The 24,215-nt window shown below is 44.0% G+C and overlaps 1 protein-coding gene across 2 annotated transcripts in view; it reads right to left on the bottom strand.

Moving 5' to 3' along the window:
• VPS41 (VPS41 subunit of HOPS complex) overlaps positions 1-24,215 on the bottom strand; it is a 186,199-nt gene that overhangs the window by 54,785 nt on the left and 107,199 nt on the right. For both annotated transcript variants that reach the window (XM_043588529.1, XM_043588530.1), the window contains 4 exons: positions 23,216-23,335; positions 21,701-21,847; positions 14,076-14,142; positions 874-971 (listed from right to left, as the gene is read on the bottom strand). In XM_043588529.1, coding sequence (XP_043444464.1) covers positions 874-971; positions 14,076-14,142; positions 21,701-21,847; positions 23,216-23,335 — 432 coding nt within the window. The remainder of the gene's footprint in view (positions 1-873; positions 972-14,075; positions 14,143-21,700; positions 21,848-23,215; positions 23,336-24,215) is intronic.

Genomic DNA, 24,215 nt, shown 5'->3' with positions numbered 1-24,215 from the left:
GGGGAGAAAAGGAGAGGATACGGACAAGAAGAGCCTTCTTATTGTAGAGGACCAGACAATCAATTTGCAATTTCTTTTATACGTGGCATCTAAGAGAAAATCCTTTACGGTAAGCTCTCCTTGTTTATGCCTTGAAGCCACCCCTGCTCCCTTCCTGGCAGCACCCCTGGACGCTAACAGTGAAGACAAGCTGGGAAGGGGGCTCATCCAAGCTTCAAAGGAAGACCGAGTGTCTCCGCTGGACGTGGCCTCCACTGGATCACACATACAGGCTTCCCTCCAAAGTCACGTCCAACGATGTTTGGATTCTCTGCTGCTTTCTATCAGCCCTACGTCTCCTTCCCTCACATTTGCATTGATAACTGAGACTTCGCCACAATCCATTTCAAAGCAAAATCAAGCTGCTCGGGATCGGGAGGCCACTGGGAAGGAAGCAAATCTGTCTGGACCACGGGAAATAACGAACTGCCCTTTCCGTAATTCCCTCTGACCACTGGGACCCCTGTTGTTGTGGCAGATCAACTTCATTGCTGTCATTTCTGCTAATGCACAGTGTCAGCTCCGTTTCTTCGCCCTTCAGCAAAAGGAATCCTTCATTCCTTTCGCCTAAAATACCAAGAGATGGAAAAAAGAGGGGAAAAAAATGACTCCCCTTTGCTCAGCAAGAGGAACAAAGGCAGGCAATGAGTGGAGCTTCTGAAAGGTAAATACATAACCTCTGCCGACCTTATTTTCTAGGTCGGGAACTTCTGCTCAGACTACAGCACAGCCCTTTCCTGGGCAATCTGATCTGGGCATAATGCTAAAAACCGAATCCGCACTTCCTTTCGTATTTGGGGTAAAAAAAAAAAAAAAAGGATAGAATAAAATTACCGTTTTTTCTGAAACCTCTTTGACGTAGGAAAGCACAACAAGCTGGTCACAGAGAGGTGCAAGCCCACTGATGTAGAATTCAGTTTCAAACTGAGACACTGCAAACAAAACGGGGAGAAGACTCCATGTTAACAGGAGCAAACAGCAGCCCACCAAGGAAAGAACACACGGACTTCGAACGCTGGGTGGATTTACTGGAGAAAGCCAACGCAAAGGGGGTGTGGATAATCACCCTTTTTTGACAATAGTGAAGTGCCAGGAAAGGATATCCGGGAACTCACACTTGAAATTTTCTATCACCAGCAAAAGCGAACCTGACAGTAACACCAGCGTGAACAGTCCAAAGTGACATTGTGAGCAGCTAATTTATAAATGACATAGTTCAACCCCATGAAGGCACTTTTAAACCCATAAAATCCAATGTAAACTAATATTAATGACAATAATAATTTTTTTTTTAAATGCCTGAGTTTAGGTTTTTCACAATTAGGGCACTGCAGTGGTACAAAAGAGTACTATTTGTAATTATGAAACTATGAAACTAACTTTTTTAAAAAAACAAGAAACATTTTCTTTGAAGACTTGTAAGTTAAAAAAAAAAAAAGTGTTTTAATACAGAGTACCTTGTGATGAAACACCATGATTCCCTAAGTGCAATAAAGGTCAGAGAAAAAAAGAAATTTCTTTCTTTTCAAAGACATTTAAAAATTTAGAACCACAGAAGAAGTATATGGATTTAGTTACAATGGAGTTCACAGACCTGACAGCTTAGTGGTTGAAGTACAAATATTGCTACCATGTGATTCTAATAAATAGGTGCTGTAAACTACTTATAATAAATGACTTTTGTTTTAAGCAACTAAGTTTGGGGTGGTTTGTTACACAGCGAAGCTAGCTGATACAGTAGTGTTGCTGACAGAGACTCTTCCAAGAATTGTGCTCTGCACACACAGACTCATTTGGAAGCAAACTCTCATTCGGACCCACGACACTAAGAGTTCCCGGACTCCGATCTTCTCCATAGTTCGTGGTGTTAGCTTCAGATTTAATCTCTAGGATGAAACTATTCTTTTCTCCAGACTATGGGAAGTCTGTGTAGCATATTAGAAACAATATTTAATGTAGACTCAAGAGATCTGGGTTATAACTTGAACAAGTCATTTAACTTCTGCAGGTATAACTTTTCCCATCTATAAAATAATGGAATCAGAGTAAAAGTAAAATCCCTAACACAGATGAAATAAGGCACCCCTGAATTTTTCTTCCACCTCCTCTCCACTTTCCTTGCAGGTCACTTAGTGTGACTTGTCCCTGCCTGTCTTTATTGCCACCTCCTTATACAACTGTTTTCACAATTTTCACACCAAAATAAAACTGAGGATCCATAGGATCAAAGAAATTACTAAATGGTAAAATAAGCATTAAAAAGGTAGTATTTCTTACATGTTGGCCTTGGTTAGATCACACAGGTGGTTACGGTGCCCTGGTAAGAACCAGAGCAGAACTCCAAAGGCAGGTGCTCTGATCCTAGCACTGCCACTAACACTTTTTTCCTGAACCTTTGTGGGCTTCAACTGAGTATCTGTATCCGGCACTTGCAAATACTTTTGGTAAAATGGTTACGTGATCAATGTTCACATGAAGTGCACGTGCAGAGGGCTGCCTCCACCACAGCCACGTGCACAGATGAGCACATCCAGGGTCACCAGGCACCGAAGATTCTAGAGAAGCTCCCATTGCTGTATTACGTAGGGGGAGGGGGTGGGGTAAGGCCTGGGGAGGTCTGGAATGTCCAGGTGCTACTGAACAGTGTGGGGCCAGTGATCAAAGAGGTGGCAGTGTCACATTCTAGGAGACACGCAGGCATATTAACCAGAGGTTTTGACTGCACTGACTCCTGAGGTGGTTAAACCACATCTGGTAGAAATGGACTTGAGTTCTGCTTTACTAAATCACATTTCATCACTGAAATGCTATACCCCCAGTGCAATCAATCAGTCAGAGATGCCACAGATTCATGGTAATTACAAGGAAGCTTTGATGTGCTGGTCTACCATAGGCACTTGAGGACGAACACCATCTAGCCAGTGATGGGTGGACAAGATACTCTCCACATTCAGGATGCTATATACGCTGCTCATTAACAAGGAACACAGGGGCTCTCCCAAGGTAACCAAATACACATCAAGCCCGGATGTCTATGAATGAGCTGTACGAAACAGAACAGAAAAGCTCGGAGATAATTCTGTCCAAATCTTCCCTGCTCTACATACTTATTTCCCAGTGCACAACGGCTTCCATGCATTAGACGGAAGACTTCCTGTTCTCTAATTAAGAACAGTGGAAAATCTAAGGTGTTCCAAAAGAAAACAAGGAGAAATGTCCAGAACCATGTATTTATTTCACTTGTCAATTCCAGACACTGTAATAAATGCTTTTGTTAAGTACTAAACCTTACCAGACTTTCCTGAGATTTAGTAGTAATTTAGGCAGTAACTAAATTACAAACTAGAGAAATGCTATTTACGAAGAAAGGATGTTGTACATAAAAACCGTGTCAAGATTAGTGCCAAGAGAAGGAAATGTGGAATGGTAATGTTTATTCTCCTGAAGAACATGCATAAATGATATAAAACGTTATGGGCTGATTTTTTTAAATACCTTCCAGTAATGACCGGGCTTTCTATTTCAAATTTTCCAATGGACCAGTGGAAGTTTCAGTTAATTTATTTTCCCTGAAATTCTGTTCTTTCCCACATATCAATGCTTTTAATCATTCTAATGATGATTGCTTATTTTTTGCCTAAAAGAAAACTAGTTTAAACACACAGAGTTTTTAGGTCTATTGCCACAGAAGCTCATCTTTTAAATGGTTTATCTAAAAAAGATAAATCACAAAGAAAATAAAGACAAATTTGGTTAGAGAGCACTAAAACAAAACAGAAGTTCAATGCTGGTGAGGGGGAAGAAAGAGGAGAGAAAAATGCCATTCCTAGAGGGAGACAAAGACAGAGTGTGGGGATGGCTCCAGGGCCCTGTAGGGGGCGCTGTGCTCACTTCAAGTAGGACTGATGAAGCAATGAGGTGCCTGTTAGGGCTGAAGCAGTGCTGTGCCCTGGCTTATTCTGGAAGATAAAAATTCCCTGAAACGCTAGAAGAAGAATTCAAGGAAAAAGACAAAAAAAGAGAGATGCTAAGCATATGGGGAGAAAATATCAAAAGGACTATTCGCGGGAAAATTCTATCTAGGAAGGTACTACGGATGCAGAATGGGGACTCTGATGCAGAAGGGGGCCTGGAGTTCTAGATCCGCGCCGTCCAACGGAATATTAACGCAGGCCATAAACACAACTTGCGCATGCAATTTTCAATTTTCTAGTAGCCACACTGAAGAGTAAAAAGAGATAAAAATTTTAAAACATATTTACTGCAACGTATCTAAAATGTTTTCAACATGGAACAACATAAAAAAATTAATGAGACAATTTACTTATTTTCATACTAAGTCGTTAGAATCCTGCGTGCGGTACAGTTCAATCCAGCACTACAACGGGGCAGCGCAGATCTAGACGCCCGACAGACTGTCTGTCTTAAAAGTCCAGTCACTTTACCCAAACATACCTTGATGGTGCTCCTTGTGGGTCACTATTTTCAGAGACACAGGGTATGACTTTCTAGCTTCAACTTTTCGTTTCTTCGTAGTTTCAGGAAATTTTTCTTGAATTACTGCGTTTGGGATCTGCTCCATTCCTCTGTCTTGTCTTTTTTTTTTCCTTCAGGGACCCTTACCTGTCAATTGAATCATCTTTGCCAGTCTTTGGTATTTATCATTTCACTGTTAAATCTTTTTCTTCTTGCTTTGCGATGTTTTCAAATTGTCCTCTTTTCCCCCTTCAATTTCTCTGACGGCATGGTCTTTCTGTTTGGCCATGTTCCTTCTAGTTTAATCTTCATTTCTGAAATGACCTTTCATTTATAAATATTTCTTGACTTCTGTCATCTCATTTGAAATTTTCTTTAAATTGATTTTTTTGTTCTTTCGTGTCTAATTCAAAAAAAAAAAAAAAAGTCTTCCCGCTTGTTCTGGGTGTTTCTTTCTGGTTTCTTGCTTTCATTGCCAACGATGTTATTCTGCTCCTTGTTTACTTTTCCTTAAGCCTGAGTATGGGATTTGACCTTGGTGCCTTTTGGTGCTCATCTGTGGGCGACAACACGGTCCCTGATCTCTTAGGAAGAGGCAGGGGCTGGGACAGCTCCTCAAACATAGCAGAGCACTCCCTCCTCTGGGAGGGAGTGTTAAAAACCCAGCCTCTTGCTTTCTGAGACTTCCTGGCCCTGTTCCCTCCCCACTTTCACTGTCCCTTCTCTTTCCTTTCTACAGTCCCGATCCTACTCAGCTTTCATGCTCCTCAACGCGGTCCCCGCACCCACTGAGCGGCCAGTGGTCTTCTCCTGGCAACACCCGTCTGCCGTGCGGGAGTTCTCCTGACCTCAAATTCACCAGATGCCCCCTGGCTCCCCTCCACCCTCTACTTGCTCTCACACAGACATGGGCCCCACAGCGGGTCTGGCGGCGATCGGTGGGCCTTCCCGCTCACTCGTATCTGGGGCTCTCAGGTCCACTCTGTCGCTCATTTGTGTGGTCAACGTTGTCAATGTGGTTTTGGTCGCGTGACTTAGCTGTTCCCTTGTCAGGTGACGACTCGGGCAGACTGAAGAGTTATGCTGCCGCTTCTGAGAATCCTCCAAGTACAAAATGCTACAGGGTGACACACGAGCTTTCCATCAGCCAGGCAATGGCGTCAGGGTTAGAGTCACAAATACGCAGGTACTGCTGGACCTCCGACAGCAGACCCGCTAATGGTTTCCAAACGACTGCCGCGTGACTGAAAAAGAAATTAGCAAAACCTTTCTGGTACCTTGCGCCTTACATCTCTGGTTATCAACTACTCAAAAAAAGAATCGCCGAGCACCAATTTGGATTAGACATTCTTTGAGAAGTATCAGAATGTTAAAGATCCTGTCTGACTTAAATGAGCCTGAGTCTAGAACCAAAAAAAAAAAAAAAAAAAATTAATAAAATAAAATAAAATACAACACGCTATGCAAAAATGGAAATATACATAAAAAAAGGTACTGTACAAAGTGAGAGAATTTATTTTCCGAAGGGTAGGGAAAAGGGTGAAAACAGCAATGACCATCAGCCCCTCAAGAGCGGGTATGGTGTTTGTAACATGAAAGAAAACAATGCAGTAAGTGCTCATTAAAATGTTTTCATTTTAAAAAAGTATTAGAAATGTATACCAGATTGTAAAGGATAAAAATCAAGATTTTAGGTCTGAACACAAAGACCATTTTCCAAATAATTCACAAGTAGATTGTCTCACTATCAGTGTATTCAGACCTGTAAGTGATATTTAAATCAATATTCTTGATTACTTGCATCTGTATCATATAGGTTTATAAGATACATTTCACTGAAAAATGCAGGCATGAAATATACTAATCTCTTCGGAATGGTAAATGTTTACCTATACCTTTCCCCCAATTCTCTTTCAATTGACTTTTTTTTTAGTTTATTTACTTATTTTGAGAGAGAGAGAGCACAAGCAGGGGACAAACAGAGAGTGAGGGAGAGAGAGAGAGAATCCCAAGCAGGCCCCGTGCTATCAGAGCAGAGCCCAACGTGGGGCTGAAACTCACCAACCGTGAGATCATGACCTGAGCCGAAATCGAGTCACATGCTTAACCTACTGAGCCATCCAGGCATCCCTATTTCAAATGACTTTGTGGACAAAAGTATTTTAGTCTGACTGTTAAAAGAAATGCTGTTTTTCTCTCTTTTCTCTGAGTAACTGAATATAATCGTAGTGTTATGAACAGCTCCCGTTTAATGAACATTCCCTATGCGGAGGGGCAGGATGCAGAATATTGTACAGACATGATTTCTTTTTACCATAACCACCCTGTACTGATTTTGGGACGGGGGTGGGGGGACTGGACACTAAAGCTCAGAGAGGTTAGGTAGAAGGTAACCTCTTAACTCAAGTTAAGTAGAAGGTAACTCAAGCAGGAATCTGAAGGCTTCCTTTTCCCAGATAGAATTCACACTAGAAAGCATACATCAGAACAAAGATACTCAGGTTAAAAGTGTGCTATAGTTAGTTGGCAGAAATGCAAGTTAAGGCTTTGACAGTCCTCTGGTGGTTCCGTGGCCGGCGGCCGGGGTGCCTGGCCCCTCCCTTGAATTTGCTGTGCTACAAAGCGCAAAAGCACTCAGCACAATCTGCACTCCTTCTTTGTTCTAGGCCCTTGTTTTCACTTTGTTGCTTTCAAAATCCCCAGCAGATGTGACCCAGAGGATTTGGAATCTTTACTGGAGCTAAATAAAATCATATGCTATAGATTTTGGCCTCTCAGTCTTAAAAAGCAAACAAACAGGAGTTTCTCAAGCAATTTCCGAACAGGAACAATTATCTTTCATTGTCTTGCATTCACTTATGAAAAAAGCATCAAGGTCCCTTTGTGATACTGCCTTCCTCCCAAGAGAATGTGACCCCTCAGTCGCTAGTATTAGTATTTCATAATGACTCTCCAGTAAGTTTGGACACTCTGTCAGGCTGACCACTGATTTAAGAAAATGCATTTGGATATTACAACATTCCAACATCTTCAGGGCTGTGCTGTGAAGCAGATGCATGAAAGTAAAAGCGACTTTACCATGTTTCACATCAGCAAACCAGGGAGAAGACCTCATACACAGGCATAAAATAGAAGGGGATGACTAATGGACAAAATAACAAAAACATTCAAGCCAGGAGCCAATAGTACACATAAGACAAAAGCCATTTAAAGCAAGTGTAGTCCGCAATTTAATTGCATATTTTCTAATCAATGTTCACCACACCACTGTGCTAAATGACAGAGCTCAGTTCCTGTGATAATCTCATCTCAACTTTGGCACTCAGGAAGCAGCACGGATGAGGAGTGATTTAGGGAGCGGCTCACAACACGCTGCTTACGCTGCGGAAAAGGTCATAATGGTCAAGGACCTGCTGGGTCAAAAGGGTCAAACCAAGAAGTTACACTTTCAGTTGTAAATAGGCTATTGTCAGAAAAGAAAAGACAAATGTTGGTGAGGACGTGGAGAAACTGGAACCTTGTATGCTGCTGGGGGGAGAGCAGAGTGGTCCAGCGCCATGCAAAACAGCATGGAGGTTCCACGAAAAATGAAAAATGGAACTACCGTATGATCCAGCAATCCCACCTCTGTGTATTTAGCCAAAATAATTAAAATCAGTATCTTAAAGAGACGTTAGCATTCCCACGGTCGCTGTGGCGGCACTATTCACAATAGGCAGGACGTAGAAACAACCTAAAGGTCCATCAACAGAGGAATGGATAAGTAAAATGTGGTATATTGACAGACAATGGAATATTATTCAGCCTTTAGAAAGGAGGACAATTCTTCAAGAAAGGAGGACAATTCTTCAAGAAAGGAGGACAAAGGAGGACAATTCTGTAATAATACGGATGAACCCTGAGGACACTATGCTAAGTGAAACAAGTCAGTCACAGGAAGACAAATACCGCATGATTCCGTTTCTAGGATGTATTTACAGGAGTCAAACCCATAGAATCAAGGAGTGGAATGGTGGTTGCCAAGGGCGGGAGGGGGAAAGTGGGAAATTGCTAATCAATGGGCCTAAAGTCTCAGTTAACAACATGAGTGAGCTCTAGTGATCTCCTGTTCAACATTGTACACATAGTCAACAGTGTATTGTACACTTAAAAATTTAAGAGGGCAGGGGCGCCTGGGTGGCTCAGTCAGTTAAGTGTCCAACTTCCAGCTCAGGTCATGATCTCATGGTTCGTGGGTTCAAGCCCTGTATCAGGCTCTGTGCTGACAGCTTGGAGCCTGGAGCCTGGAGCCTGCTTCAGATCCTGTGTCTCCCTCTCTCTCTACCCCTCCCCTCCCCTTCTCTCTCTCTCTCTCTCTCTCTCTCTCAAATAAACATTTAAAAAAACATTAAGAGGGTAGATCTTACCTTAAGCTTTACCACAATTAAACTGAAAAACAGAAATAATTTTAGAGACCAACCCCCCCTCCCCCGCTCCGAAACCTTGATGCGTCAACTAAACTGAAGTCAAACAATAAAAAAGAGCAAACAAAAGCTTTTCTTCTTCAAACGTTTGAAAGCATCACATCACAATCTGGAGTTGGTTCCCTTTAAGCACCTATATTCTAGATGTTCTCTAACAATTTGGAAGACGAACAGTGAAGGGCTATCAGTCCCAGAATAAAACAAGGGGAACTAACATAACTACTTCTCCGAACGGGATACTTGGCTGAACCAAAATAAAGACAAAAAAAATCCACGGAATTTCATCTGGCTTTTGAAGAACGGGTAATATCACTGGCATATTGAAAGGGGTGTTTGGATTCTATAGACTTTCTACCCTATGGTTTTTATCTGAACGCCCACGGCAAGCCTCCATCATTCTCGTCAGTTCCTCTGGCTGCAGCTGAGGACCGGCGTGAGATAGAGGGAATGCATGTGAGAGTGTATGGCAAAGGGACGATGAGCAACAGCTTTGAAACTCGGCATATCCTGAGTTTAAACGTTGTTTTCTTTGCTTATGAATGTAATGATCCTGAGCAGGTTACCTGACCCCTCCGAACCTCAGTCTCTTCACCTATGAAGTGGGCTAACAGCCCTGTTCATCTGGCTGTGAAGGTTAAATGAAATTCTATCTACGTGGCATGTGCCTGGTGGTTGTTTTTATAAAATGAACAAAATATATTTGCTACATCAAGTGTTTCAGACTTCCTACTGATACTTGCTACGGAGAAAATTTACCAATGTCACACCCAACAACAAACGTTTGAGTTCCCAGCACTGAGAGGGAAAGAGTCCTGACTTTGAAGAGGAATGGACAGAGGACCAGACATGCAAATACAGCGCAATCTTAACTGCAGAACCTAGGAACGCTTACATGGGTGCTCGTTTTGTGAGAATTCTTCGCTTGTTGGTATGTTTTAATTTTTCTCATGATAAGATGTCAGAAAAAATTTAATGCAGAAAGAAGAATTACGAGATTATAAGAGAGTCGAACTGAATTTATAACAGAACACCAAATAAAGCTAGATTCTTGAGTGAAAACACTCTCAATGATACCAGAACCGTTCTGATTCCTGCTGAGACTCAGCCAGGGAGATGAACCATGTCACTCACATGGAACCCGCGTATCTGGGTCAGCATAGTAACAGGTGGACGGGAAGACACACTTAGATCTAGCCAAGACTATTGTCTCACGCTTGTCTCCACCAGCACGCAGATCTTTCATTTCCAGGTCACTGTTTTCCCAATCAATCAAGAGGCTAAAAATAGAACAATGTGCTAAATTCAAAGAGCCACGGTGTACAATCACTGAAGATACGGCCACTGCTTAATTAAAGTGAAAAGACATCCCTTTTCTCCTCCCTTTCTTCCTAGCTTCTATCATTTTACACAGATTCCCATATAATATTTCCTTTGATTCCTTCTGGTTTTGTTTTTGTTTTTTGAAATAAGCTTCCATAGGAAATCAAGACTAGGAAGTCAATCGTGAATTCCTCACATGTAAGCCATCTGTCCTGGCAGGACACCCAGAAAATGACCCACAAATACAGGCTTCATTTCTCAAGAGCTCTCCAACTGCCATTCCTGGAAGACCACGGAAGACTTTGGTGAACAGTGCCACAGAGCAAGGGAGTCCCGTGATAGTGCAAGAGATCCAAGTTCAAATAATTATGGCAGGCTTAGACCAGAACCTACTTTTAACAATGTAATTTGGTGGCGCCTGGGTGGCTCAGTTGGTTAAGCATCTGACTCATGGTTTCAGCTCAGTTCATCATCTCACGGTTTCGTGAGTTCGAGCCCTGCACTGGGCTCTGTGCTGATATCGTGGAGCCTGCTTGGGATATTCTCTCTCTCTCCCTCTCTCTCTCTCTCTCTCTCTCTCAATTCTCTCTCTCTCTCTCTCTCTCTCTCTCTCTGCCCCTCTCCTGTTCATGCTGTTTTGGTCTCTCTCAAAAATAAATAAAAACTTAAAAAAAAAAAAACCCACAATGTAATTTGGAAAAAGAAATGACATCCAAAAAGCCTTATGTAGAGAGAATTTTTTCAAGGGTTGGTGATTGCCCAGTAAGCCTCATATTCATTATCGTCACTCGTTTCATTTATAAGAATAAATTAATATCCTTTTAAAAGAGCAAAACCTTTTTTGTGTTGTTCTTGAGATTCTGATTTATAGGGAAGAGCTACAAACATTTGGCTCCTAAGAAATGTACAGCACCGATAGTTCTTTAACCTCAATGCCGTTTTCACCTCATTTACTAAAGAACAGTGTGGCTCACACTGTTCAGGGCTAAAGCAAATTGTAATCCAGACCTCCTAATATTTCTCTTTTCCTTTATCCTCGTCAAGGACTCTTATCTAAACCACTTTGCCTCCTGCTGTGGAAATGGTTTATATTCTTAAAGGTTTGCTCTCAAGAGGGGAAAAAATGGTACTTAACCACTAACCACAGTAGTAAAACGTCAGTAATGTGATATTGCCAGCACCCACACACGGTCTATTGCACATAAATTGTAGTCCAGATGAACTATACTTTAATAACATGATCCCAGGGCTCCGGGGCCACCACTGGGCCAGCCATTAGCAGTCACAGAGCTGGGATGGAAGTCTGCACAGTGATAATCACCACCATGATTCAGTGAGCGCCTACTGTATGCCAAGCACCGAGATCAAGACATTACTTAATGTCTAATTCTCACAACTGCCTGCGAAGGTAGGTACTATCAGCTCCACTTTACAGGTACGGAAAGCTTGGCTCAGGAAGGCTCATCAAGATCACACAGGAATTCGGCAAACCGCCTTGCCTTCCTGGAAGCTGCCGGTGGCTCTGCAGCCAGAGTCTGTCCATTTCTTTTTTTAAAATTTTTTTAATGTTTAGTTTTGAAAGATAGACAGAGACAGAGCGTGAGCAGGGAGGGGCAGAGAGAGAGAGAAACAGAATCCGAAGCAGGCTCCAGGCTCTGAGCTGTTGGCACAGAGCCCGACGTGGGGCTCGAACCCACAAGCCATGAGACCATGCCCTGAGCTGAAGTCGGGCACTTAACCGACTGAGCCACCCAGGTGCCCCTAGAGTCTGTCCATGTCTAACGCCACTGTAGTAAGATCTTAGACAAGATAGCTATGTCCCTGAGCCCCAACTGTCTTTGTGAACAAGACTGAGGAGCAGACCAGTTGCCCCACAGGGGGTTGCCATGACAGTGAGGTGAACCACACAGGGGACTGACCTGCACCGCTCGTGTGAGTGATCAGCACCAGCTAAGGAGAGAAGACAGTTGCTACGCTTTTGTGTCTTCCTGGCAATTCCTCCATCCTCAAAAACTTCCAGGGTTTTCGCTACCCCAACCCCCATTCCCCGCCACTCATCTGTATTTAAAACATTGAATACTTCTCTCTCAGGACACTATGCATTGAGATGTTCAGAGGTTTTGGCTGGGAAGCAGGAAAGAAGATGGAGACACAGAAATAATGACCCTGACCTTGTAGTTTTCAGTTTTCTCTAGCTCCTCGTTCCTTGGCTTTTCTTGGTACCATCATATTCTACACATGCTTATCGTCCATCCTCTGCGCAATCCGAACTGTGGATTTATTTCTCCGTCTAAGGCAGAAAGTTATTGAAACCCTGTCACCCAACCCACTCCTGTCTTCAAGTACAAAACACCCCAGATTTAAAACCTATGACTATGTTAGCCATGGAGGTACCACACACCTTTCTGTTTCCAGAAATACAGTCGTGTGCAGATTATTTGTCTCAGCTTCACCTTGTTGTAAGAACCACTCAAACTGATATTCCCCGCCTCCCATCCAAATAGGGAAATGAGCTCTTCAGCTGATTTCTAAGATGGCAAAACAGCTTCATCACATAACTTGGTCTCCTTCTGCTTGGTTCTGAATAATCCCAAACAGCTCTCACTATATCTATTCAATCGGCAAAAGTCACTCTATTTTTATCCCTTGTGTCCAAATAACTTTTACACTGAGTTCTAAAACCAAGATGCAGACGTAGTGCCGTGTCATTCTCGGCACACTTCTCCTGAATAGCTGTCCCTGAGTCGCCAATTCGTTCAGTACATGGCATTACTTAGTACCTGCACTGTGCTGGGCGTCTGAGACACAAACACTGAGCCAAAGCAGACGCAGTGCGAGCCCTCAGGGAGGTTACAGTCTGCTGGAAGAGACAGACCCACGCTGAAAAATCGCACGATCACGGCAAGTGAAACAGGAGTGAGAAAGGACAGGGGCTGACCCAGTCAGCAAGGTGCAGCGGGCTTTCTCAAGCAATCCTTGAGCTGAAGAATGATTAAGGGTCAAGGAAGCGCAAACGGGCAAGAAGAGCTTTCTAGAGAGACCTGAAGAAGGAGCATGGATGGGTGAAAGGTGGCCAGTGTGGCCGTGGTGCAGAGACGTTAGAGAAACTTGCTGTGAGCTAAAGCTGGAGGCGCGGGTGAGGGCCAACACAGATCCCACGCGTCTCCTCTCTGTGCCACAAACATGGGAATGGGCTGAAGGGTGGTGACATGATCTGCTTTGTATGCTGACTGCGGTGGGGAGGCTAGATCCCCGCAATTCACGGTGGCAGGAGAAAAACCAGTCAGGAGGCTGTGGCAGCGACCCAGAGAAAAGATCACGGCAGCCTGGTCCGGTCAGGTGACGACGAAGGGGAGTATTCTGAGGGTACATCGTGGGCAGGACCAGGTGTCAGGACCATGCTATGGGCTGCGCGTGCGCGAATTCTCTCTGAATTCTCAACGACACCCGTGGGGCAGGGGTTCTTTCTCACATTTTATAGATGAGAATGCAGAGGCATGTAGGGATCTGTCCAAAGTCCAGGTGGGAAACAACAGAACCAGAACCTGAACCCATGGTTATTCAACTTCAAAGCCAACTACATAAGTACCATCTAAAAAGTAGAAATACAGACAGAAAAAAAAAATACTATAGCAAAGTTTCAAAACTTAAAACAAAAGCCTCTCCACCTACTTCACTAAGGTGCCAAGGGACGAGCCCCAAAGGCGAACACGATTTTAGGTTTCCCTTTACTAAAATGGACTCTCTTTTGACGTGTTATACTCGCGGAAGGCATACCTATTTCAACATAGCGACTCGGTAAGTCCCTCATTTCGCTGGCATGCCGCTCCTTCACTGAGCAGATCTAGAAAAGAAATTCACAGGTTCTTTCATTCATTGCATGGAAAAGACATAGCATGTCATTCACTATAGGACACTTTCGTTAAACTGGCCGTGTAGCACGGAGATGGAACGCACACAATCGACTTCACTGATAGAAATTAATTTCAATGACGTATAGCAACCATTCCTTAGGTTCTACAACATTATTCTTCAGTAAAGTCTTATTCGAGGGCAATGAAAGAAGGGAAACTGTAATATCGTTTTAAAATGTTTCCAATGACCCATTCTCAGCAACTCTACTTAGGGACTACTTTTTTTTTTTTTTTTAATTTTTTTTTTTTAACGTTTATTTTTGAGAGAGAGAGACAAGAGTGTGAGCGGGGGAGGGGCAGAGAGAGAGAGGGAGACACAGAATCTGAAGCAGGCTCCAGGCTCTGAGCTGTCAGCGCAGAGCCCGACGCAGGGCCTGAACTCACAAACCGTGGGATCGTGACCTGAGTCGAAGTCAGACACTTAACCGACTGGGTCACCCAGACGCCCCAGGGACTATTTCTACCACCGTCCAAATAAAGTTCTGCCCAACGGCGAATCTGGGCAACATTCGCGTTAGGGCTGTGTTTCTGATTATATATTAGTCATTTATTTCACTGTTGCTAAATTATACTTTGTATAAGTGGCATCATGCTCTTCTTCTCTCGAGTGGCTTTTTATTTTTTATCTTTCCTCTCAGGTGTTTGAAAATCAATGTATTACGTACTTTAAATCAGGGTTGGCAAACTACAGCCTGTCTTTGACTTGTCTTTTTATGATCTGTAAGTTAAGAATAGTTCTCACATTTTGAAAGGCTAGAAGAGAAGGAAGGCAGGAGGAGAAAAATATTCAGCAGAAACAGTATGGAGCCCACAAAACCTAAAGCACCTGCTACCCCCTACAGAAAAACTCTGCCAACCTCTATTTTATTTTTTATTTATTTAAAAAAAATTTTTTTAATGTTTATTTATTTCTGAGACAGAGAGAGACAGAGCATGAGTGGGGAAGGGGCAGAGAGAGAGGGAGACACAGAATCAGAATCGGGCTCCAGGCACCGAGCTGTCGGCACAGAGCCCAACGCAGGGCTCGAACCCACGAACCGTGAGATCATGACCTGAGCCGAAGTCGGACGCTCAATCGACTGAGCCACCCAGGCGTCCCTGCCAACCTCTATTTTAAGTTACATGTAGGGGCACTTGGGTGGTTCAGTCGGTTAAGCATGTGACTCTAGATTTCAGCTCAGGCCATGATCTCACAGTTCATGAGTTCAAGCCCCGTGTTGGGCTCCGAACTGACAGAGTGGAGCCTGCTTGGGATTCTCTCACCCTCTCTCTCGGCCCCTCGCCCACTCGCAGTTTCTCTCTCAAAATAAACAAACTTAAAAAAAAACATTAAAAAATCAAATCTATGTATACAGTTTGGATATATACGTGCGTGTGTAGCAGTTTTTTTTTTTTTTAAGTTTATTTATTTTTGAGAGAGAGAACAAGTGAGCAAGCGAAAGTCAGTGGGGTGAGGGTCAGGAGACAGGGAGAGAGAGAATCCCAAGCTAACAGTGCAAAGCCCGATGTCGGGCTTGAACCCACGAACCGTGAGATCATGACGTGAGCCGAAATCAATGAGTTGGATCCCTAACCGACTGAGCCACCCAGGCGCCCTTTTGCTGTATTTTCTGAAATGAATATATTCTATTTTGTAATATGACAACAAAAATTTACATAAGTTCTGCTATCAAGGTAAGACAGCCTAAAGTTAAATGCTGACTATACACAACTTTCATCAGTTTTTTCCTTTTTCTTCAGATAGCTATAAAAGAGCACAAGAAATATTGTTACCCTAAGTTTAGCTACAAAATAGAAAATTCTAAAATATAAAAAAACCCAAAGAGAAAAAATAAATATTATTCATTGTTCTGATACAAAGTGAACACACGAACAATCTTTTTTTTTTTTTTTTTTTTGGAAACTACTTTTACTAACCTGACAATTTAATATATTATTTGCATATTCTTCCACAATTCTTTATAGTATTTCACTGCATGCGTGTACTGGAATTTTCTTACTCGATCCCCACTTAGACATTTGGTTTTCGCTTCTATGTAACCCAAAGGCAAGCAACAGCATGATACAATCCACATACTTGGATATAAAACTTTTGGATTTTTGTTTCTACAGGATAAATTCCTAGAAGTAGAACTGACAGATCAAGGGGGGTGTGAACTAGTAGAAGGTTTCGTATGTTACGCACACATGTCTAAGCTGCCGTGCAGCGATGCGGTGACCACACGACAGTCCTCGCTCCAAGGCAGGACTCGATCCGGCCCAAGGCTGTGGAGGCAGAAGCATTTGCTTGGAAGTGACTGGAAATTTTCTCCCTTGATTGCTTTCTGTCGCCTGTCCATCTCAGACAATGCCCCGTCCACTTCCCCAGTCTTCCCTAATTTCCCCCTCCTTTTGTTAGACTTTTGGTCGGACACGTTAGCTATTCTTCCGTCCACACTTACAAGGGAATCTACCCGATTACCTAGCAGGCATGCCCCACAGTGCCAGACGGACGCTGTGCTGATTTTTAATGTGCTGATAAAAGAACATGAGTAGTATCTCAAATGGTGTGAGGTAGAATCATAGAAAGTAACCCATAAATACTACCTAACACTTTGAACAACTAGAGGGCACCAGTCCTAAGTTAAGAGTTTTGAGAGGGGCGCCTGGGTGGCTCAGTCGGTTACGCGCCTAACTCTTGACCTCACAGTTCGTGAGTTAGAGCCCCACGTTGGGCTCTGTGCTAACAGTGTGGAGCCTGCTTGGAATACTCTCTCCCTCTCTCTCTGCCCCTACCCCACTCAAGCTTTCTCTAAGTTTAAAACAAACTTCAAAACAAAACAAAACAAAACAAAACAAAACAAAACAAGACAAGAGTTTTGAGAGGGGCGCCTGGGTGGCTCAGTCAGTTAAGTGACTGACCCTCAATTTTAAGACAGGTCATGAACTTACAGTTTCTGGGATCGAGCCCTGCATTGGGCTCTGCGCTCTCCGCGTGAAGCCTGCTTGGGATTCTCTCTCTGCCTCTCTCTCTTGCCCTTCCCCTGCTCAAAATAAAGAAAATAATCTTTTTTTTTTTAAATTAAAAAAAAAAAAGACTTCTGAGAAACAGACATAGCTTTTTTTCTTAGGAAGATTATGGTGTAGTAGGGGAAGACAAATGAGGGATTTTACTCAAGCAGGAAGGGAAAGTACAGAAATACAGAGCAGGGGCATCTACCGACCGGCTGGAGGAAAGCTTCTCGGAAAAACTGAACTCACGCCAAGGCCGGACTGTTTCTCTGGCCATGCTACCGCCCCTCTGAAGACCAGGACGCAGGGCAGTACTGGAGGCTGGGCTCCCCTCTTCCCTCCTCAGACGTGTGTGGCCTGAGCTCCCGCCCGGCACCTGCCTCACGTGGGTGAGGACTGAGTGCTAAGGTCATGTCCCGCATAAGAGCAAATCAATAACCTCAAGAGCCTTTACACTGACAGGTAGGTTCTCACCCACGAACGCTAATTTGCTTCATCCAACTGCCTTGTCCACTTGCGTGTCTAACAGGCGTCTCAAGTGGACACACAAAATCTACTCCTGCCTGCCCCGCTAAGCGTGTTCCACGGGCAGCCTTTCCCAGGTCAGTAAAAGGGAGCTTTATCTCCCAGTTTCCCAGCTTAAAAGGGTCACCGCTGAGCTCTGGCTTTTTCTTACTTCCCACACGGAACCACTAATAGTATAGAGTCTGTGCTCAAAATACATCCAGAATCCACTCCCTCTCCACCGGCTCCATGAGGCTGACCCAAGACACCGTAACTTCCACCGAGGCTCCTCAGGAGCCCCCCACCTCACCTCCCCTCTTCACTGCCCCTTTGCCGCCTGGCTCCACGTGGCAGAGTGACCCTTTCAAAATCCAAGTTGGATCATTTAACTAACTCCATGGCTCAAAACCCCTGTGCTGGCTTCCCGCCTCAAATTAAAAGCCAAAGACCGCACAAGGGCCTGTGAGGCCCAACACGATCTGCCCCTTCACAACGCACCCCCCTCCCTCCCATCTCTTCCCCTCTCCTCCACACCTGCTCCATCCACTCTGGCGATGGTGGCTTTATTTTCCACAAAGATACGCCAGTCACACTCTTCCTCAAGGGTGCTGCCCCTGCCGACACCCCCTCCCACGGCTGCACGGCCTCCTCCCTCCAGATCTCTGATAAAGGACATGTTCATTATGCCAGAGGTCTTCCCTGGACCGCTCTACGTTATGTGGCACACACCCCCAAACCCCTCCCCCCATCTCCCTGTCTACTCCCCTCGGTATCTTACTGCCATCCGCACGCTGTGTTCACTTGCCACTTGAAGATGGCTTCCCTCACTAGAACGAAAAGCTGCCCAGGAGAGAATCCATCTATTTACATATCTGCAGCGCCAGAATACCGCCTGGCGCATCGCAGGAACTCGGTAAGTATCTGCTGCGCGAATGAAGGAATGAATGGTTGGTGCTAACTGCAGGCCCTGCTACGCCGTGTGCTTGTCTCTCCCCAACAAAACTGTTCTCTGGGAGGAAAGGCTATGTCCTGTCTTGTCTTCTCTCAGCGGAATGCAGTGGGATTCTCGGCTGAGAAGAACCGCCCAAAATGTTACTAAGAGGAATCCCCGATAATAAGAAACACTTGATGGGAAAAATGACGTTGGATCCTCATTTGGGTGTGGCCAGAGTGTGCCCGTTCCCAAGGCTACTCTACCGGACAAACTTAGCAGTTAGAAATCACAGAAATGTTTCCTTTCGAACTTCTGAAGGCCGGAAGTCTAAAACCAGTTTCACTGGGCCAAAATCAAGGCGTCTGCAGGGCCGCACCCCCCGCAGAGGCTCTAGAGGAGAATCTATCTGCCACATGCCTCCTCCGGCTTCTGGTGGCTGCGCATGTCCCTCCAGCCCTGCCTCCCCACTCACACTGCCTTCCCTCTTTCTGTGGTGGCGCTCGTCTTTAAGAATACCTGTGACTGGGGCGCTTGGGTGGCTCAGCTGGTTAAGCATCTGACTTCAGCTCAGATCATGATCTTATGGTTCGTGGGTACGGGCCCCACCTTGGGCTCTGTGATGCCAGCTCAGAGCCTGGAGCCTGTTTCACATTCTGTGTCTCCTTCTCTCTCTACCCCTCCCCCACTTGTGTTCTGTCTCTCTCTCTCTCTCTCTCTCTCTCTCTCAAAAATAAACATTAAAAAAATTTTTTTTTTAAATTAAAAAAGCAAATACCTGTGACTGCACTTAGGGTCAACCCAGATAATGCAAATAATCTTCCCATCTCAAGATCCTTAATTAATCATATTTCGTGCCATACAGAGAAACATTTATGGGTTGCAGGATTAGGACATGCTACCTTTGTGGGCCACCATTCAGCTTAAGGAAGAAAGCATTGCTGGTAGCAATCGGTAAACTTCTCGCGTGTCCCTACAAGCTCATTTGCCTGGTCTCTCACCAAAAGAAAATCACAACTTTAAGCAACAACAAAAAGCCACTTGGTCCATTTAAGGCATTTAAAAAATATCCTGAACAGAAGCTTACTGGATGAGTAACCACACTATGCGGGAAGACTAGAAAATCACTTTTTACTTCTTTTATCCTGGACTACTACACACAATTTCTCCGCTGCTATCCTAAATGTGAATCAGGCTAAGTTCGCTTCATACGTGGAAACAATTAAGAAAGAAAGGAGGACTTGAATCACACCGACATAAGGGCCAGGAGGACTTTACCTCAAGTTAACAATGACTGTTTTCGCAGTAAGAAGCACCGAGTTAACAATTTTTGTGCTTTCCTTTTCCAGAGAAGAGTACATTCTTTGTTTCTGAGAGAGTGAGAGGACGTGCACATGTGTGTGCGAGCAGGGGCAGAGAGAGAGGGAGAGAGGATCCCAAGCAGGCTCCAGGCTGGGCTCAGTGTGGAGCCCAGAGCAGGGCTTAATCTCACAAACCATGAGACCGTGACCCAAGCCAAAATCAAGGGTTGGATGCTTCCCTGACTGAGCCACCCAGGCGCCCCAGAGAAGGGTACATTTAAAATAAACATTAGGGGCGCCTGGGTGGCTCAGTCGGTTAAGCGGCCGACTTCAGCTCAGGTCACGATCTCACGGTCCATGAGTTCGAGCCCCGCGTCGGGCTCTGGGCTGATGGCTCAGAGCCTGGAGCCTGTTTCCGATTCTGTGTCTCCCTCTCTCTCTGGCCCTCCCCCGTTCATGCTCTGTCTCTCTCTGTCTCAAAAATAAAAATAAACTTTAAAAAATAAATAAACAAACATGTCTCTTCCGTGACTTTTCTAGAATTTTCTGGCACGATAATGACAACTGACACTTATGCAGCACTTACAGTATGTCAGATGCTCTGCTAAGCTCCTTGTACACATTACCTCATTTAATCCTCCCCCAAACTCAGGACCGGAGCACAGTCAGCACTCCCATTTATTGATGAGGAGAGTCAGGCTGCGGCTCACGCAGGAAGTGCGTGGAGAAGGTGGAACCGATCTCACATCTGTCCGGCTCTAAAGCCTGAGCTCTGCCACCAGACTGCTGCTGGGATGCTTTCTCGTACTATTTTTACCTTGGTTAATTTTGAGTTTATTTTGTTTAGATTAAGCTATAAGTTTTTAAAGGGAAGCCAACGACTTTGGGTTCTGAACTATCTAATACAAGACAAACACTGGTATATAAAAACTAAATGTGAGTGAGCTCTGGGCCCGCTTTTGTAGACTGGCTGTGTCTCTGTCACCCAGGCACAGTAAGGGCAGACACTTACTTGTGTTCCACCAAATGGGCCCAAATCTTACGAGTAAGAAGTCTGGGCCTCTGCTCCATCCAGCTAGGACCAAGCAAGCAGGATGATTTAGATGTAACATTCTTTTTCCACCATTAACTCTAACTAAGAGGAGAAGCTAAGGGAAATGGAAAAAACACAAAAGAATGGAAAATCCAGAAACCACTGAAACCGACCACATGTTCCATAAAGAGCTAAGGCCAACTGGGCAATGGAAAATCTAAAGATCATAAATGAAGGCACCATTACGAACAATGCTCCCCATCTGTTTTGCAGGGCATGGAAAAGACGGAATGTATCTCCAAACTTACACATATGAAGAGAATTGAGCGTTAAATGAATATCACAGGACAATAACAAGCAGGGGGAAACATTTTGGCTGTGGGAAGAAATTCAAGAACTCCTATTCCTTGGGCACCTGGGTGGCTCAGTTGGTTAAGTGTCCAAGTTCGGATCAGGTTATGATTTCACGGTTCGTGGGTTCGAGCCCTGCCATCAGGCTCTGTGCTGACGTCTTGAGCCTGGGGCCTGCTTTGGATTCTGTGTCTCCCTCTCTCTCTGCCCCTCCCCGGCTCAAGCTCTGTCTCTCTCTCTCCTTCAAAAATAAATAAACATTTAAAAAAAAAAAATTTTTTTTTTTTTTTTAAATAAAAAAAGAACTCCTGTTCCTTTGGACCACCCTCAGCGGATCTGTAACAACACAGACTTATTAGAAAGGCAAGCAAAACCACCTTGATTGAAGTCCCCCAGCCGATAATCAGTGTCACATTGTCCTTCCAACAGAGGCTACAGGGATACATATCCGGGCGAAGACTTATGTCATCCCGGGGCACGTTGGTGATTCTCTGCTTTGAGGTGACGTCAAAAATCTTCACACCCTGGAAAATACAACAGCGTTAGGCATCCTCCACTTGGGAGAAGGAAAGGAGAGGAAAATTTAATAAAGCCACTGCCACACGCCGCCCGTAACTGGCACCGCAAAATATTGACAGTGTTTATTGAGCACTGCTGGGAGCCACGCTCCTCATCCACGCAAACCCCACGAGAGCCCACAACAAAAGAAAACCTCTCCCCTTCTTTCTGGACAGAAGAGATTCTATTCGCAGATGGCTTCAGTGGCTCAAACACAACACAAGGGTGAGACGCACAGATATCAAGCACTGCATTTCCAAGATGACAGACAAGTAACATTTCTAATTGTGTGGTTCTGCTACAAAAATGGAGGTTGTTTTTTTTTTTTTTTCCAGAAAAGCTTTGAATCTGAAAAACCACTGTGTGTAAGGAAAACTGCACCTGACATTTTAAAGCACTCAAATGGGAACATCAAGCAAGCAGCTAACTACAGATAAACCCGGGGGGGGAGCCTGGGTGGCACAGTCAGTTAAGCGTCCGACTCTTGATTTCGGCTCAGATCATGATCTCATGGGTTGTGAGATCGAGCCTTATGTCTGGCACTGCACCGACATCACGGAGCCTATTTGGGATTCTCTCTCCCTCCTCTCTCTGCCCCTCCCCTGCTCATGTTCTAGCTCTCTCAAAGTAAATAAACAAATATCTAAAAAAAAAAATTAAAAAACAAACAAACAGGTTTATTTACCTTTACTATGACTCAGGAGAAATTTAAGAAATGTCTTGAATAGCAAAGTAGATTCTGGGAGAACTGTACCATTGAAAACTGAATAGAACCAATTTATTAAGTTAAACCCTGGAATTCCAAAAGACAGGCCAGATGTCGAAAGCTAATTTTTAAACTTTCTACTTGCCCTAACTCATATTGAGTAAACTTTAAATAGGGCGTAACACCAAAAATTACAATCTACTTTTTAAAAGGCAGGCCTGATTTCTGCCTGTGATTATACTGGGAGGAAAATGAAATCAGCAATATCCTGTACTTGTTTCATAGCAACTGTTCCTTGCCCTTGGCTAATGGGCAAATGGTGTTTTCAACACCGCATTCCCAACACAGCCCTTCAATTATTAAGACGCCTTTTCATTTTCTTGGGTATTCTCCATGCCTCGCGTTTCTTATTCCAAAGTCAAGTCCAGAATATGCTAAGAATTACTCTATTATGAAAGCCTAGAGCAATCTAGTCTCTTTAACCTTCCAGGTAGGATGGCAGTAGCCATTTAGGTCTTTAGAAAAGACCATGGCAGCAGAGGCATCTTTCTTCTTGGTCACAGCCCTCCTAATGCGGCTACTCTTCCGACTCTGAAGAAGGATCTGGAAGATTAAGGTGTGCTTTTACCATATTATTGGCCCAAGCGATCAGATGGCCTCTCCACTTCACGCTCCGTATGTTCCCTTCCCCTTCATGCAGAACACACGACTTCCATCTGCTCATCCAAGATCGTTCAAACAGCAGCAGCTATGGACAAATACAAAAACAGACTTTTAGAAACCAAGAAACATGGGGCGCCTGGGTGGCTCAGCTGCTTACGCTTCCAACTTCGGTTCAGGTCATGATCTCATGGTCCGTGGATTCGAACCCCGCATGGGGCTCTGTGCTGACAACTCAGAGTCTGGTGCTGCTCCAGGTTCTGTGTCTCCCTCTCTCTCTGCCCCTCCCCCACTCACACTTTGTCTCCTACTCTTTCGAAAAGAAATAAACATTTAAAAAGAAAAAGAAAGAAAGAAACCGAGACGCATATACAAGATTTCTTTACTGGCTTCTTGTTGACAGTTTGCTTTGCCTGTCCATGGAATGTTGAAGTTACTATGAAGTTACGCCACTAGATGGCAGCAAAATACCAAAATTCATGGAGAAAAACACATTAGTCAGTCAAAAGATTTGTGTCACAGAAAGTTCTTCAAATATTGGCCAAAAATTAATTTATTTTGTAACTTGGGAAATCAAAACCTCATAATTTTTTCCTTGAAAGTAAGATATTAGTCACGGCTTAAACTGCAATCGTCAGAAGCAGCCTGTTTTTCATTTCACCCAAGAAAAAGAATTTAATAATGATGTTTGAACAGCAATTCATGTTATAAAATAAGACAAACTTGCTTTAGGATTAAACTTCTTTAAAAAGGTCATAGTTATCCAGGGTCTTTATTTTAAAGGGAAGAATCTATTAAAAAAAAAAAAGAAGAAAGAAAAGAAAAGAAATCTGCTTGTGTGGGGATGGGAAGTTCCTGGCTGGCTCAGTCAGGGGAACACGCAATTCTTAACCTTGGGGTTCTAAGTTCGAGCTCCACCTTGGGTATAGAGACTGCTTAAAAATAACACCTTTAAAAAAAATCTGCTG

This window comes from Prionailurus bengalensis, chromosome A2 (genome assembly GCF_016509475.1).
Source record: "Prionailurus bengalensis isolate Pbe53 chromosome A2, Fcat_Pben_1.1_paternal_pri, whole genome shotgun sequence".
Classification (NCBI taxonomy): Eukaryota; Metazoa; Chordata; class Mammalia; order Carnivora; family Felidae; genus Prionailurus; species Prionailurus bengalensis.
Note: the sequence above shows the minus strand (reverse complement) of the source record. Positions and strands in the feature narration are given on the sequence as shown.